This window comes from Gordionus sp. m RMFG-2023, chromosome 2 (genome assembly GCF_954871325.1).
Source record: "Gordionus sp. m RMFG-2023 chromosome 2, tfGorSpeb1-WG-v2, whole genome shotgun sequence".
Taxonomy (NCBI): domain Eukaryota; kingdom Metazoa; phylum Nematomorpha; class Gordioida; order Chordodea; family Parachordodidae; genus Gordionus; species Gordionus sp. m RMFG-2023.
Window position 1 is genome coordinate 42958866 of NC_088776.1, and position 16985 is coordinate 42975850.

General features: G+C 25.9%; 1 protein-coding gene across 2 annotated transcripts; it reads left to right on the forward strand.

The window, feature by feature from the left end:
* The first annotated feature begins 4232 nt into the window (after positions 1–4232).
* LOC135923832 (transformer-2 protein homolog beta-like) lies at positions 4233–5868 on the forward strand. Of its 2 annotated transcripts, none has more exons than XM_065458796.1 (8): positions 4233–4346; positions 4389–4540; positions 4579–4666; positions 4713–4841; positions 4884–4943; positions 4997–5112; positions 5159–5271; positions 5722–5868. In XM_065458796.1, exons 1-8 carry the CDS (start codon positions 4332–4334, stop codon positions 5733–5735), a joined length of 687 nt encoding a protein of 228 aa, XP_065314868.1. In that variant the 5' UTR covers positions 4233–4331; the 3' UTR covers positions 5736–5868. The 2 variants fall into 2 exon arrangements, with proteins under 2 accessions (XP_065314868.1, XP_065314869.1); XM_065458797.1 differs by lacking the exon at positions 5722–5868 and adding an exon at positions 5375–5671.
* Positions 5869–16985: the final 11117 nt, after the last annotated feature.

Sequence of the window (16985 nt, forward strand, 5' to 3'; positions counted from 1 at the left end):
TATATTTATTATCAAAAGCATTTATAAGTAAAATTTATTAAATATTATATAACTATCATATACGTCTATAAAAGTGGCATTTTATCTAATATTTTATAACCAACTATAAATCGATCAACTTTTTATAAAGAAATCTCTTATACTTATTTTGATCTTGAAAATATTTTTAGAAAGAGGCATGGTAATTAAATTTAAAAATGAATAATATAGTTGATTAGTGATTTTGAACTCGGTTAATTACAATATTAAATTGTTAATTTTCATTTAACAAATGATTATATATATTTAATTGGGTTATATAATAATTTAAATAATAAAGGTCAATTAAGCTTCAAGTTAATGCTAAATTGATATTTAAGGAGTGATATTGATATTCTATTTTTAACACAGAATTTGATTGCAAGCTGACATAGTGAAAATATTATTTATATGTATTAATCTAATCTAATAATTAAAATAGTATTCATTTAATAAAAATTTAGATAGTCTTATTAATTTTTAAATAATAAAATTAAATCGATATATTACTTAATAGAATTATAAAAGAAATCGTTCAGAGGGCAATCAAAAAATTTATTTTTAGTTCAAGGGGGATATTAAGGAACCATTAAAATAAAAATTGCTTCAGGGTATTCAGATTTAGGGAGCTCGAGCTCTTGCGCACCTCCCAAAAAAAATAATTAGATTGTGCAACCTTACATAATGAAAATATAATATATATGTATTAATCTAATCTATTAATTAAAATAGCATTTATTTAAAAAAAATTTAGATAAACTTATTAATTTTTAAATAATAAAATCAAAATTATATATAATTCTTAATTATAAAATAAATTGTTCAGGGGGCTATCAAAAAAATTTATTTTTAGTTCAGGGGGATATTAGGGAGCCATTAAAACATTTTTTGCTTCAGGGGGCTATTCAAATTTTTTAGGGGGTTCGAGCCCCTAAGCCCCTCTCCCCATTGTGATGATACTGTCAAAATTTTAAAAATTGATTGTTATTAAAAATAAAAGAAAAATTATTATAAAAATATCTTATCTTATAATAAATTATAAAAAAAATTATTATAAAATGATATCCTATTATATATTTTTTTAATAATTTTATTTATATTATACATATAAGGGAAAAAATTTTTTGTATATAATATTTATTTTTTATATAATAACGAGTAACCCGATGCATTCTGAATAGCCGGTAACGCGCATTTCTTTTTTGACAAGATAGAGGTAACGCGTTCTATTTTTCAGATGTAACGAATAGCGCGTTTCTTTTCTGAAATAAAATTTACGGCAGTAGTAATTTTACAGTTATAATTAAAAATAAGTGAAAGAAGCACATCTTTAAATACTTATTTCTTGATAAATAAAGGATAAATTTTTTTTAATATAATTTTTTATCTTATGTTTAAAAAAAAATATATTCCTTTTTAAAAAAATAATTGATTTAATTTGAATTCTGTTGAAAAATTATATTATAGCTCATAAAATTTGCCTATAAACTATGAATAAATAAATTTTAGTACATACAAAATCTTTACAAAACTTGAAAGGAAATAAAAAATTTTAATTAAAACTTTGGTTTCAACTACTGCAAGTTTGGAGCAGAGATTTTCATATTTGTAAAGAATAAAAATTTTATCCATCATTAGAATATAAAGTTATATTTAGCTTGGATTACATGAATTGTCTTTTTTTATCTGAGGTACAATTCTTCCTCTAGATTTTAGTCTTAGATATAATATAAAGCGATACCCCTTGATAAGACTAGAGTGTTAGTGCCAAAAAAAGTTAGCGTACTATTTGTGATTTTATATAAAAAATAAAATAATCAACTGACCTTGAATTTTTAGGTGTTAATTTTATTAGGGTTTTGTTTTATTTTGTGTAGGATTCTCTAATAATATATTAATTTATAAAATAATAAATAAAATATTATATACCCTTTATCAAAGTTTTCTCTAATTTGTTTTTTAAGGCAAAAAGAATGAAATTATAACAATAAAAGCATTTAGTGCCACAAATAAAATAATATTTATTTCATATAAGCTTCAAAATTTTGTAAGTATTTATTTAATATATAAATAATATATTATTTAAAAGGGTACTTGTTATAGTTGGAGCCAGGATCGTCTGTTGTCCAACCATCGGGGAGGGTTAGGAAATAACGGAGTTCGAAGGTCCGGAATTATCGGAGCATGGGATTGGGGGACCGGGCTTAGCAGCATTTTTGTCATCGTACAAAACAGGTTTTTATGCAGAAAAATCGAGAATTTATTGAAACTAAAATTGTAATCGTATTCCAAAAAAAAAACAATCATGATATATTTAATTTGATAAAAATAATAAGATAAAATACAAAGATAATTTCATAAATTATTTCATGTCCCGTATAATTTTTTTGGGGATCTTATATATACTAAAAATTTACCAAACAAAACAATAAAATCCATCGATGTATTTTTATAATATTTTTTTCATGTATATCCTTGAAACTGGCCAGGACCAGTTTCAAGTGAATAAAATATAAAAACAAGCTTTGTCTATAAATTACGATTATGAACAAAATAAAGAATAATACTCTTTTGAGTGGAAAGAAAAGAAAACATATAATAACAGTCTTTTATTTCTTTTATAGTATCATAGGTATAAATTAAAAATGAGATTATATGACAAAAAATTTGGGGAGGCTTTGGTGGGAGGTTTCATAAGAGATTTTTCAAAGTGAAAAGCATGTCCCAAAGAGATTTAATATTTAAAAACAACAGTACTTATTAGTGTTTTATAAACAGCCCGATTTGTATCGATTTTTAAATATCACCAGATTAATATTTTAGTCAATATAATGTTATATAAGCCTGGAGATTTTGTTTAAAGGGCAGAAAAATTAGAATCTCTATTTATCAAATCTCAAGGCTTATAATGCATTATTTTGGTTAAAATCTTAATCGGGCCATTTTTAAAAATCAACCCATATGGTCCATGTAGCAACACTAGTGCTATCATTTAAAATGGGTGCGAGAGAGGGTGGGGGGAGGCTCTACTTGCAATAATTAAGAAAATGGAAAACGAAATAACTAAATCCTATAAAGCAGGGATTTTAAAATACGAAAATCTAGTTTCCCTTTTCTAAGTTATTCTTTCTTTTTCTCAATTTAATCAGGAATTTTACTTTAGACGTTTAATACATGTAAATTATCCACCAGTATTTTTATTTAAAAAGAGTTATTTTATTTTTAAAAAATTATTTTTGTTTATAAAATGGTTAAAAATATTCTAAAGGAAAGAAAAACATTAGCAAAGTCACTTGAAGATGGGGGCACAAGACCTCGAGCCACTTAGAAAATTTGACAAGTCTCTTGAAAAATTTTTTATACCTAAAAGAAAGTTATTTTGAAAATATTGAGCCCACTGAGCCTGTAAAGGTTAGTGACACTCCTGAAAAACATGTTACATCAAATAGAGCTATTACGATGGCTACTCATTATATTAAAAAAAAGCTATTTGTAACTTTTAACCTAACCCTGTGGTTTGACAAGGGATGCATATTGCATTTATATTAATCAAATGTGATTGTTTTAATCTTAAGAATTATCATCACATATGGCAAGGCGGATTTTTTTTTTACCTAAAAGAGGGTTATTTTGAAAATATTGAGCCCACTGAGTCTGTAAAGGTTAGTGACACTCCTGAAAAACATATGTTACATCAAATAGAGCTATTACAATGGCTACTCATTATATTTAAAAAAATATGCTATTTGTAACTTTTAACCTAACCCTGTGGTTTGGCAAGGGATGCATATTGCATTTATATTAATCAAATGTAATTGTTTTAATCTTAAGAATTATTATCACATATGACAAGGCGGAGATGTACATTATTTTATCTAAGATTGGGATAAAATATACATTTATTATTATAAAAATGCGTCTTATTTCGTATTTCAAATTTACTTTCGGAAAAGTCCAATTAAGCTTAAATGAATAAAGTTTGAGGCAAGCTAGTCTTTTAAATAAATAAATACTTTGAAGTTTGCTTAATATTATTTTTAAATTTCATAAATAAATAAATATTAGAAAAGTTCCACACAAGTTTATTAATATATTAATTTTAAATTATTAAAGAGATTTTCTGGATGATAAGTAATGTTTATTAAATTGTTTTTGTGATAATTTAAGAATAATAATTAATATTTATATTTTTTAATGTAAATTTAAATAAAATAAAATAGATATTATTTATATAAACATATTTTTTAAAATAGATTTAATTCACAAATAAACATTTTATATTTACCAATTATCATCTTTTCAAAATTTAGAAAATGTCTCCAAAATATGTAAGATATTAATTTTGATGATTAAATTATTTATTACATTAGCATTCTCCCTCTCCGGCTAATGGCTATAAAAAGAAAGGGCGCAGAAGATCTCCTAGCCGTAGTAGATCATTCTCTGGGTCTAGAAGTCCATCTTCATACTCTAGATCTTATTCAAAATCTCGATCAAGATCAAATTCACGAAGTCGTACAAGGTAAAATATTTTACACGGCATATAAATATTAAATATAGAAGCCCATCATTTGTTAAATCCCGCAAAAGATCATATACAAAATCTCGATCTCGTTCTCCATATGATTCAAAAAGACAAACACAACCCGTAAGATTTAAATAATATTTTATTCCTATATCATCGATTTTTAAAGGAGGAAATTGTACCATGTAAATGTTTGGGAGTTTTTGGTTTAAGTTTATATACACGTGAGAGGGATTTAAGAGAAATATTCTCAAAATATGGTAATGTTGAAGATGTTGTGATAGTTTATGATCATGCGGTAAAAAATATAATATTAATAGTATCCAATTTTTTTTTGCAGTCACGACGTTCAAGAGGATTTGGATTTGTTTATTTTCAAACAATAGAAGATGCTGCTTATGTAAATTATATTCTTTACTTATAAATTATATGATTAATGTTGTTAAAAAATAGAGCAAGGAGAAATCAGCAGGACTTGAAATAGATGGTAGAAGAATAAGAGTTGACTTTTCAATTACTCAAAGGGCTCACACTCCAACACCTGGAATATATATGGGAAAACCAACATAGTAAAATAAAATTCATTAGTATATTGTATGTAATCAAAAAAAATAGCAGCAACAATGGACCTGGGTACACAAGAAAGAGGACACCTTCTCCATATTACAATAAGAATCGAAGAAGCGTTAGTAGGGACAGCAGATCTGCCTCCTTTACTCCCCCACCAAGTATTTAATGATAACAATTTAAACATAACTACAACATAATTTTTCCAACATTTATTATAAAATTTTATTTTTAAAAAATAAATAATTATGGTGAATGCTGAAGAAAGAAAATTTTGAAGAATATTAAGAAAAAAGAAAATAAAAGTTACTTCTGAAAAGAAAAGGTTTAAAGAATGTTGAAATAATTGTAGAAATACAATGAGAATATAGGAATATAGATGAAGGTCTTAAACAGGGCATATGAAATAAAAACATCTTATTTAGTCAAAGTGTCAAAATAAGAAAACTGAAAACCGAAAAATTTCCAGAAATTACACTTGTGAATTTTTTTAATATTTTTTTTAAAAAATCTAGTTTAAATAAAAATTAAAATTTCCTTAATCTTAACATTTTTTATCATCCAATTTGAAATATTTTTATAACCTGTTTTTATGACTTTTTTTATTATAGGAGGAAAATACTGAGATTGGTTTCAAGATGGGTCATTTGTAAATATTAAATGTTTTATGTTTAAATAATCATATATTTTAGCAGTTAATATATTGTATATTTTTCTATATATGTCATTGTAGAAGGAAAATAAATCAAAAATCATATATAAATGGCTAAACATTCTTTTTGAATATTATGTCTGTTCCATGCTATACTTGTCATGAAGAATACGTGATTCTGTTCTTCTGGGTCTCTTATAAAGGTCTACCAGTCATTGGCATAAATTTTTTATTACCTGCCCATTTTTTAAAATTATTAGATCGAATAATTAAAATTATATATAATATTTTTTGTTGTTCAGTAGACCTTTTCCAGGTTTACCTGGATAGACCAAATTGAATCTTACCAAATATAGGTCTACAATTCTCTCAACAATATATCATTCATCTACCCAATGTTTAATTCTTCTTAATATAGGCTAATTATTTATAACTATAGTTCCATGAGTGATTAAACTATTTTAAAATAAAAGTTAAATATCCTTACTTGCTATTTATCTTGATCTTACCTTTTAAAAAAAATTTGACAAATGATTTTATTTCATCTAAAAACTTTAAAAATGTATTTGACAAATGGAATTTTCCTTGCATGTAAATGTTGACTAGATTTGGGATCCAATTAAACATTTAAATTCAATTGATACAATAAATATCTTAATGTAACTTAAGTCAAATTATCTGAAAATTTATTGTACTTACCTTAAATGTAAATAAGCCTATTAAAAACTAAATTGAATCAAATAATTTACTATTTGTTCCAATAATAAAATATACTATTTGTATTCAATTCGAATAATTGAAATGAATTTTCTGAATAAAATATAACATACTCAAATATATTTACAATTTTTTTTATTGCAAATTTGATTTCAAACAGAAAATTTATAATCTGAAAATAAAAAATATGTAATCAATAATCTGATGATAAACATATGTAAATTATTAATTGAATTCATTTTTTCTTCTATGACATGTGGTTTTTTGTAGTGTTGTTAAAAAGCCGAGTTTTTACGGCTCCGACCTCGAGGCCGGAGCCGAAAAATTGGCTTAGGCTCAAGCCGGCTCAGAAGTTGGCTCAAGCCGGCTCAGAAGTTGGCTCAAGCCGGCTCAGAAGTTGGCTCAAGCCGGCTCAGGAGTTGGCTCAAGCCGGCTCAGGAGTTGGCTCAAGCCGGCTCAGGAGTTGGCTCAAGCCGGCTCAGGAGTTGGCTCAAGCCGGCTTAGGAGTTGGCTCAAGCCGGCTCAGGAGTTGGCTCAAGCCGGCTCAAGAGTTGGCTCGAGTCTTATTTTAAGCCAAAATTTATTTATTTAATGTTAAAAAACAATATAATATATATTTATTTTTTTTAAACTAATTTATATATTATGAAAATAGTTTATTGATTTGATGTATTTTTAATAAACAATATGCTGCTATTGTTGTATTGTAATATTATTTTTTTTTGTTACAATTTATTAGTGATTTTCACGCGCCCAAATTTTTAAGCAAAAAATTTTTATGAAGTTCAAAAATAATAAGAATTTTAAATTTTCATTTGAGCAATATTTTGGAGAATTTTCTTATAAATAAACAATCTTTGAGGTGAAATCTTTTATGTTTTTTTTAATCATCTTTGTAAAACTATCTATTTTTTTGTATATTTAAAGAGGTGGTTAAATAATTTTTAAAAATATTTATATTAAACTTTTTTATGTTATTTTATATGTATTTTTAAGGAAAATATTTTAATGTGACAATTGTCATATTCGTTTTTTATACATTTTTGAAACTTTTTGACATATTTATATTGTAAAGAGGTTAAATTATAAATTCAATGAAGATGTAACTTATAAAAGTGACAATTGTTGTCATAATCGTTATTTTTGAACTTTTTTGAATTTTTTTAAAGTAAATAGGTAAAAATATATATTGTAAATAAGATAAATTAAAATTTCAGTGAAGATGTACCATAGAAAAGTGACAATTGTCATAATCGTTATTTTTGAACTTTTTTGAGTTTTTTTAAAGTAAATAGGTAAAAATATATATTATAAAGATGTTAAAATAAAATTTCAGTGAAGATGTACCATAGAAAGGTGACAATTGTCATAATCGTTATTTTTAAACTTTTTTAAGTTTTTTTAAAGTAAATGGGTAAAAATATGTTTTGTAAACATGTTAAATTAATATTTCAGTGAAAGTTTATTATAGAAAAGTGAAAATTGTCATAATCGTTATTTTTGAACTTTTTTGAGTTTTTTTAAAGTAAATAGGTAAAAATATGTTTTGTAAACATGTTAAATTAATATTTCAGTGAAAGTGTACTATGGAAAAGTGACAATTGTCATAATCGTTATTTTTGAACTTTTTTGAGTTTTTTTAAAGTAAATAGGTAAAAATATATATTATAAAGATGTTAAAATAAAATTTCAGTGAAGATGTACCATAGAAAGGTGACAATTGTCATAATCGTTATTTTTAAACTTTTTTAAGTTTTTTTAAAGTAAATGGGTAAAAATATGTTTTGTAAACATGTTAAATTAATATTTCAGTGAAAGTTTATTATAGAAAAGTGAAAATTGTCATAATCGTTATTTTTGAACTTTTTTGAGTTTTTTTAAAGTAAATAGGTAAAAATATGTTTTGTAAACATGTTAAATTAATATTTCAGTGAAAGTGTACTATGGAAAAGTGACAATTGTCATAATCGTTATTTTTGAACTTTTTTGAGTTTTTTTAAAGTAAATAGGTAAAAATATATATTATAAAGATGTTAAACTAAAATTTCAGTGAAGATGTACCATAGAAAGGTGACAATTGTCATAATCGTTATTTTTAAACTTTTTTGTGTTTTTTTAAAGTAAATAGGTAAAAATTTGTTTTGTAAACATGTTAAATTAATATTTCAGTGAAAGTGTACTATGGAAAAGTGACAATTGTCATAATCGTTATTTTTGAACTTTTTTTAAAGTAAATAGGTAAAAATATATATTATAATGATGTTAAAATAAAATTTCAGTGAAGATGTACCATAGAAAGGTGACAATTGTCATAATCGTTATTTTTAAACTTTTTTAAGTTTTTTTAAAGTAGGTAAAAATATGTTTTGTAAACATGTTAAATTAATATTTCAGTGAAAGTGTACTATGGAAAAGTGACAAATCATAATCGTTATTTTTGAACTTTTTTGAGTTTTTTTAAAGTAAATAGGTAAAAATATATTTTGTAAACATGTAAATTAATATTTCAGTGAAAGTGTACTATGGAAAAGTGATAATTGTCCAAAACTTTATTTTTGAACTGTTTTGAATTTTTTACAAATAAATAGCTAAAAATATATATTGTAAACAAGTTAAATTAAAATTTCAGTGAAGATGTAAGAAAAGTGACAATTGTCATAATCGTTATTTTTGAACTTTTTTAAAGTAAATAGGTAAAAATATATATTGTAAACAAGTTAAATTAAAATTTCAGTGAAGATGTACCATATAAAAGTGACAATTGTTGTCATAATCGTTATTTTTAAAGATATTTGATTTTTTTGACGCAAATGGGTAAAAATATATATTGTAAATATTCGTGTAGTTAAATTGCTAGGTTGGGTCGAATTAGCATTATTTTTGGTTGGGTTTTTGGTCGAAAAAATGAACCAAAAGCAAACAAATTGGTCGACCAAATCCATAGACCCGAGCACTGACCTGAGCACCAACCCAAATCAACTTATAATAATTGTTAATGTTTTGATCAATTTTATGCATAGAGGACGAATATTTCAATAACAGTCTTTTTTAAAAAATTGTATACTTATATTAAAAATTAGAGGAGAGTAATTAAATTTCATATTAATTAAATAATTGATATGGAATTCGAAATAATTACCTTCTAAGACCGGGAAAAATTTTTAGATATTTATAATTCATATATCATCGAAAAATGAGGATAATTTATGTTGATTTAATTCTTGCCCTAAAGTTGTAAAAATTGGTTAAGGCTCAAACAGATTTGATATGCTGGCTCAGGAGTTGACATTAGTCACCTCAGGAGTTGACTCTAGTAGGCCCGACTTTAATTTTAAGCTGAAATGCTTTTATTTGTTGTTTAACTCTAATTCGATAGATATTACAAATTAATGTATAGCCTAAAATTACCTTCCCATCAAAATATTTTTACATTTAACCACATTACGAAATAAATTTGACAAATATACTTTAGACGATATTATAATCATAAAACTTAATATAAATTTGTTAAACAAAGTTATCTTTTTCGATATTCATTTTATTAATATTTGTGAATAATTTTATATTTGTCATAGAATAAATAAAATAATTTTAATGGAATTGTTAAAACTTTTGATAGTTTTGAGGGAATTTTTACGGGTCATTAAATTAAAAGTAAATAAAATATAGATTTAATCACTTGATAAACCATGATATTTTTTAAAATTCTATATTGATAAATTTGCTTAGTCTATTTTTATAACACTTATTTTTTATGGATAAAAATAACCCCGGTCCGGTCTCCCGTATTTGATTGAAACAATCTAAGTTTTATATGATCAGATTAGCTTCTGCTTACAATTATTCCACACATAGCCCTTATAAAAACAAATTTCCAAACTTGCCGAAAAAAATTTCAGTTTTATTTATTTTAATATTAATAACTTCCATTTTTTTTTACTTATTTTTTGTTTTTTCCATAATAGCATAGCATAACTAACTTCCAATTCTATCTATTTATACCCTCCCTTTTTTTCCCGCCAAAAATTAATTCCATAATAAAAATATTTATTTTTTGTTAAAATAATTTCATTCCCAAGTCAAAATTATATAAACCATCTCCCTCCCTCCATCTTTTCTTTACTTTAGTAATAATTATTAGTAAAATAAAAAAAATAATAAATCAAAAAAAAAATATATATTTTTTTAATTTTATTTAAATTTTATGAAACTAGATTACTTATATGATTTATTAAGCAAATTGAATGAGAGGGAAATTTTGCTTCAAAAGGATATTTCCAATTAATAGCTAAAGTTATATATTTTGTATATTACTTTATAAAAAAGTGTTAGAAAGGAAATAACACTCAATACTTAAAAATGGAACTATATTATTTGACGGCATTTACGCAAAAGTTTTTCCAACAACCTGGGGTTCATAAACCCTATTAGATTTTAGAAAAAATATATTTAATATTTATATTGTTAGCCAAAATAAAATATTTGTAATAATATTTATTTATTTATATATTTTGCTAATAACAATTTATTATATACAATAATCAATCATGTCCAAAAATCATCTTTTAAATTTAATATATCAAAATCCCATGATTTTAGTGATAAACATTCATTTAATTTCATTGATGATATGCGATTTCTTTTCTTGGTCAACGTTTCTACAGCACCAGAAAAAACTCTTTCACTAGGCACTGACGTAGATTGATGCGAAAAAAAATCTTTGGCCATCATCGATAATTTAGGATATCTGTGGATGTTAGAACTCCACCAATCCAAAACATTTATTGTTGATTTAGCAACCGGTTCTCCAATATAATCGTCAATTTCTTCTTTTGACGGCTCTGGATAATCATAAGCTTGCCTTAAAACGAATTATAAAAATATATGATTAAATATAATAAATTGCTATATTTACTTTCTGAGGTCGTTAAATATGGATACCGACATCAAATTCGCTGGATTTTCTTCGTCGTTATATTCATAAACATTGTATGTGCCGGGCAGATATTTGTTATATAAAATTTTAAATTTATCAAAATACTCAATTTTATTGATGTACGTTGGTATATATTTTTTTTTAATCCTTGGGTCAAGGAAAGAGCATACATAATTTTCAAATGTATTCATATAATCTGAATAAATTTTACATTTATTCTTCATTTTTACAGCAGCCTCTTTTATCCCATCACTTGCATTAGATGCGATGGTTCGCTCAAGTGATGTCATTATTGTATTAATATACAATAATGATAAACCTACAGTAGTATAGGTTTCGGAACTTACTTCACAAGTAATCTTGTAAAATGGAAATAAAAAACTTTCTAATTCTTTTAAAAATTTACATTCTTCATTATTTAAATGAAAATCTTCCAAGAATTTTGTGCCAAACTCTTTGACAGCATCTATATTCTATAAATATTAAAAATTATTAAAAAGTAAAATATTTAATATTAATACCTTATTGATTGATTTAATCATTAAATATCTACTGTTCCATCTGGTGGCCACATCATTTGGGATTTTTGTGCCACCACTAATCCTCATGTACTCCTGCATGAGTTTGGGACTTCTGTGCAATTTTTTAACTAAAATATCTATATTTTGGAGGAGGGAAGAATATGAATCTAATCCTTCTTTGACTATTATATTTATAGTATGTGCTAAGCATCGATTGATGTAAAAATCTTTGTTATAATTTTTTAAATAATATTTTTTGATATATTCAGATGCTGATAAAATATTTGAGGCATTATCATGGGTTATTGATGATATTTTTTTAGGAATTTGAAATTTTTTAAGAGATTCAATTATAACTGAGCAAATATCCTCACCCGTGTGGGGGTGAGGTACCTCGATAAAATCTAGTAAATAATTTTTGGATATCCATTCATTATCTATATAATGGATCGTAAGAGCCATATATGAAGTGGAATTTATTCCAGTCCACATATCTGTGGTTATAGAAATTTGGCTGTTAACATTATTAAGCTTAGAAATCATTTCATTTTTAGCTATTGTATATATGTTCGATAAATATTTGGATGCGGTCTGTCGACACCAAATCTTTGAATATTTATTGATATATTTAAATATATCTTTAAATGATTCACTATCGAATCCATTAATAGGTACATTTTGATCAATGTGATACTTTAAAATTAATTTATTTAGATTAAGATTTTCATTAGCTGAAAGTTTTCTAACTCCAATTAATGATGTAGAACTAGAATCACTCAATTGTAGACTAACATTTTGTAATATATTGGGATGACATCTTTTTAGGTGGTTTTTTAAATTACTGGAAGCTGTAGTAGACAGGTAGAACTTATCACAAAATTTACATTTACGTCTTGACTTCTTAGGAGTATCTTTAAAATTATTTTTGATAATGACGCTGTTCTCTGATCTAGAAGTTTTATATCCTTCTTCTTGAATTTCCATGATTGGACTGGACATAGGCTGCGTCTATATATTAAAAAAATAGATATAAATATAAATTTATAGTTTTTATACTATTTAAATAAATTACTATAAGGAATATATCTTAAAGGTATGCATTGGCGGGATATTTGTCATTTTCAAATTAAGATCTATATAAAAATATTTCAAGAAACAACACTAATATTTTTAATTTAAAAAATTTTTTCCAATAAAAAAATTTTCAATTTATATAAAATCGGGCTGGGCGGAAAGATTATTTATATTTCGGGTCGGACTTTTCGAAATAAATTAAAAAACTCATTCCGGATAGGATATATTTTTAAAAAAATGGGCCGAGCTTGGCTTATTATCATTAAGTTGTGTTAAATTAAGATCTATATTTTAAAAATATTTCAAGAAACAAAGCACTAATATTTTTCATTTAATAAATTTTTTCCAATAAAAAAATTTTCAATTTATATAAAATCGGGCTGGGCGGAAAGATTATTTATATTTCGAAATAAAAATTTAAATATTGCCCTAAATTTAACTTTAAAGATATTAAATTTGTGCTTGCCTTTTTATAAACACATCACCTGTCAGATTGGAAGATCATCAAATAGAAATGACTAGATTTATTAAAAGCAATTCATTAAATATTCCGAATAATTCGTGAATCATATACAATTATTCGTATTCGGATAAAACAATTTATTATTCAAATTGAATATTCGAATTTTTTGAATAGACCTACTTTATAGTTTTGCGATCCTATATTATTAAACAAAATTAACTAGGATATTATTTTACGAAAGAAGTAGAGTATGATATTTATAATTTATTGATTATTTTGGCTGGTTTAAAAATGGCTAAGATAAGTTGGAGCAGTGGCATATCCAGGACTTCCCTATAGGGGGGCTTTGCCTTCCAAACCATTATTTCCCGGTCTTCCACCATGGGTTCATACCTTTGAGCTATTCTTTTAAATTATTCATAATTCAATAATATTTTTTTATATAAATGGCTTTAAATAGCCTTAGCTAAATTCTCATACAATATAGTTGGTCGAACGATTGAGGTTCAATTAACAAAACCTATGCCAATATTCTTCAAATCAGACATCAGCGGAATCAATGGTTAATGAGTTATAAGGAAAGTGTGAAATTTTTAAGCTGTAGGAACTACTTGAGGATCAATTACAGAAACTTATACTTTTGTGTAGCCCGTTAATTGATCTTTGCCTAATTAAAACTAGCCTATAAAATATTAGTAAAAATAGAATAGGAAGTTTTACTAAAAAAGCTAAAATAATGAGGAATATTGTATCGGAACCTCAACCTCTTAAGTTGTCAGATATTCCTAGTTACAATAATGATGATAGTTTGAGGTTGAGGTTCAGGAACAATAAAAGTAAAACCAGCGGCGTTCTTGCTACTCTCCTCCAGGAAATGAACCGTTACTAAGTTATAAGCAAAATAAGAAAGTGTTGGCACTGCCAAATCCAAAAATAAAAAAGATCATGTTCTGAAATTATGTAGTATTCAATACGTTAATAATAACCGGATATCGGTATCACTAACCGCAACCGAGTTATAACTGTTTTAAAAACATGAAGTTAGCAGAATTTTTTTAAAAAGTGATGATCAACTACCGAAAATTATGCCAAAGTGTAGAGCGTTAATTGATTCTCCAGAATCTTTAAGCCGCATACCAGCGGAATAAACCTTTAGTGAGTTATAGGCAAAATAGAAAGGTTTTGGCATTTTGCCAAAATTTAAAATTCTAGTAAATATTTTTTAGTTAGAGCCAATATTTACTGTCTTAATTGATCCTCCGAATTCTTCAAACGGAATGTCAAAAAAGTGAGATATCAACAAAATAAATAGTGTGAATTTTGACTAGCGGAACAATTTGAGGATCAATTACTGAAACTTATACCACTGTGTAGCCCGTTAATTGATCTTAATTGTACTTCTATCCGGCAAATAGCGGAATGAACCGTTCTTGAGTTATGAGCAAAATAAGAATGTATTGTCACTTTGCCAAAACCTAATATAAAAAAGATTTTGTTTTGAAACTTGGCAATTATTTAGTATTAAATATGTACGTCTATAATCTCCAAACCTATCGGTGTCACTAACCGTAACAGAGTTATAACCTTTTTTAAAACCTGAAATTAGCGGAATTTTTATAGAAAGTGAGGATCAATTAGCGATTAATATGCCAATATGTAGCCCGTTAATTGATTCTGCAGAATCATTAAACTGTATACCAGCGGAATGAACCGTTCGTGAGTTATGAACAAAATAAAAAATGTTGGCATTTTGTCAAAACCTAAAATAAAAAGGATTATGTTTTGAAACTTGCCAATTATTTAGTTTTCAATATGTGCATTAATAATCTCCAACCCGAATATCGATATCACTAACATTAATAGAATTATAACCATTGTTTTCAAAACGTGAAGTTAGCGGAATTTTTTTTAGAATGTGAGGATCAATTACCGAAAATCATGCTAAAGTGTAGTGCGTTATTTGATCCTCCAGAATCTTTAAACCATATACCAGCGAAATCAACCGTTCGTGAGTTATGAAAAAAATAGAAAAGTTTTGGCATTTTGCCAAAATTTAAAATTTGAGCAATCATTTTTTAGTTAAAGCCAATATTTAGTGCCTTAATTGATCCTCCGTATTCTTTAAATGGAATGTCAAAAAAATTATAGGAAAATGGGTTAACAACAATAAATATTTCAAGGTCAAATTTAGACCTGACAAATTAATGCATTAAAGAAATTTATGCATTTTTTAGTATTCCGTTGATATAAAAAAAGAAAAAGAGATCACACTTGAGAATTATATTTTTTTCCACCAAATAGAGTTGGACTTGTATTTTTACAAATAATCTTTTTAGTCGTTTTGATAATTCCTAGGTAGAGTTTGGGTATAATTGTTCATAATTATCTAGGATAATACCTATGAGGTTCGGAAATATGGATTTCTGATTTCTATCTGGAGTATACATATAGTAATTTACATTGTAACTCTACCTACCGAAGGGTTTTGGCTTCACAGAGTTAAACACCTCTCGGTAGTTATAGTTACCGTGTCAATTTTTATATGTCTTTTCTCATCTGTTTTGTCTACTGAAGTATTTAATGCTTACAAATATAGTCTTTAGATATAGGTCTTCAACCGTTATTAAAAGAGCTTGTAGTCAGTGATTTGAATACGGATATAACTCGGTTACGGTTAGTGATACCGATATCCGGGTTGAAGATTATTAGCGTATATATTGAATACTAAATAATTGCCCAGTTTCAAACATAATCTTTTTTATTTTAGGTTTTGGCAAAGTGCCAACATTTTTTATTTTGCCTATAACTCACGAACGGTTCATTCCGCTGGTATACGGTTTAAAGATTCTGGAGGATCAAATAACGCATCACACTTTGGCATGATTTTCGGTAATTGATCTTCACTTTCTATAAAAAATTCCGCTAATTTCACGTTTTGAAAACAATGGTTATAACTTGGTTACGGTTAGTGATATCGATATCTGGTTTGGAGATTATTAATGCACATATTGAAATACTAAATATTTGACAAATTTCAAAACATAATCTTTTTTGTTTTAGGTTTTGGAAAAGTGCCAACATTTATTATTTTGTTCATAACTCACGAGCGGTTCAATTCCGTTGGTATACGGTTTAAAGATTATAGAGGATCAATTAACAGGCATAAAATTTTAAAATTTCTTATATGATTGCAATTTGAATTGATAAATAAAATCACCTAAATTTGCCATACCTATTACCAGTAAACATTGTAGATTAAAATTAAAAAACTTCATGGTGGCAGTTCCGCTACATATTCGAGGAAATCGTAAATAAATTAATAAATATGAAACAGATTCCCAATAATAATGTTAATATAAATACTGAATTTCCAATATACTCAGGCAATGGCGATCTTTTTTGAGTAGATTCGAATACATCTTAAAGAACACTTAGATCTCGGACGTCGAAAAAGCAGGATCATTTACAAGAAGACTACCAGATGAAGTATATATGAAGTTCAAATCGATATG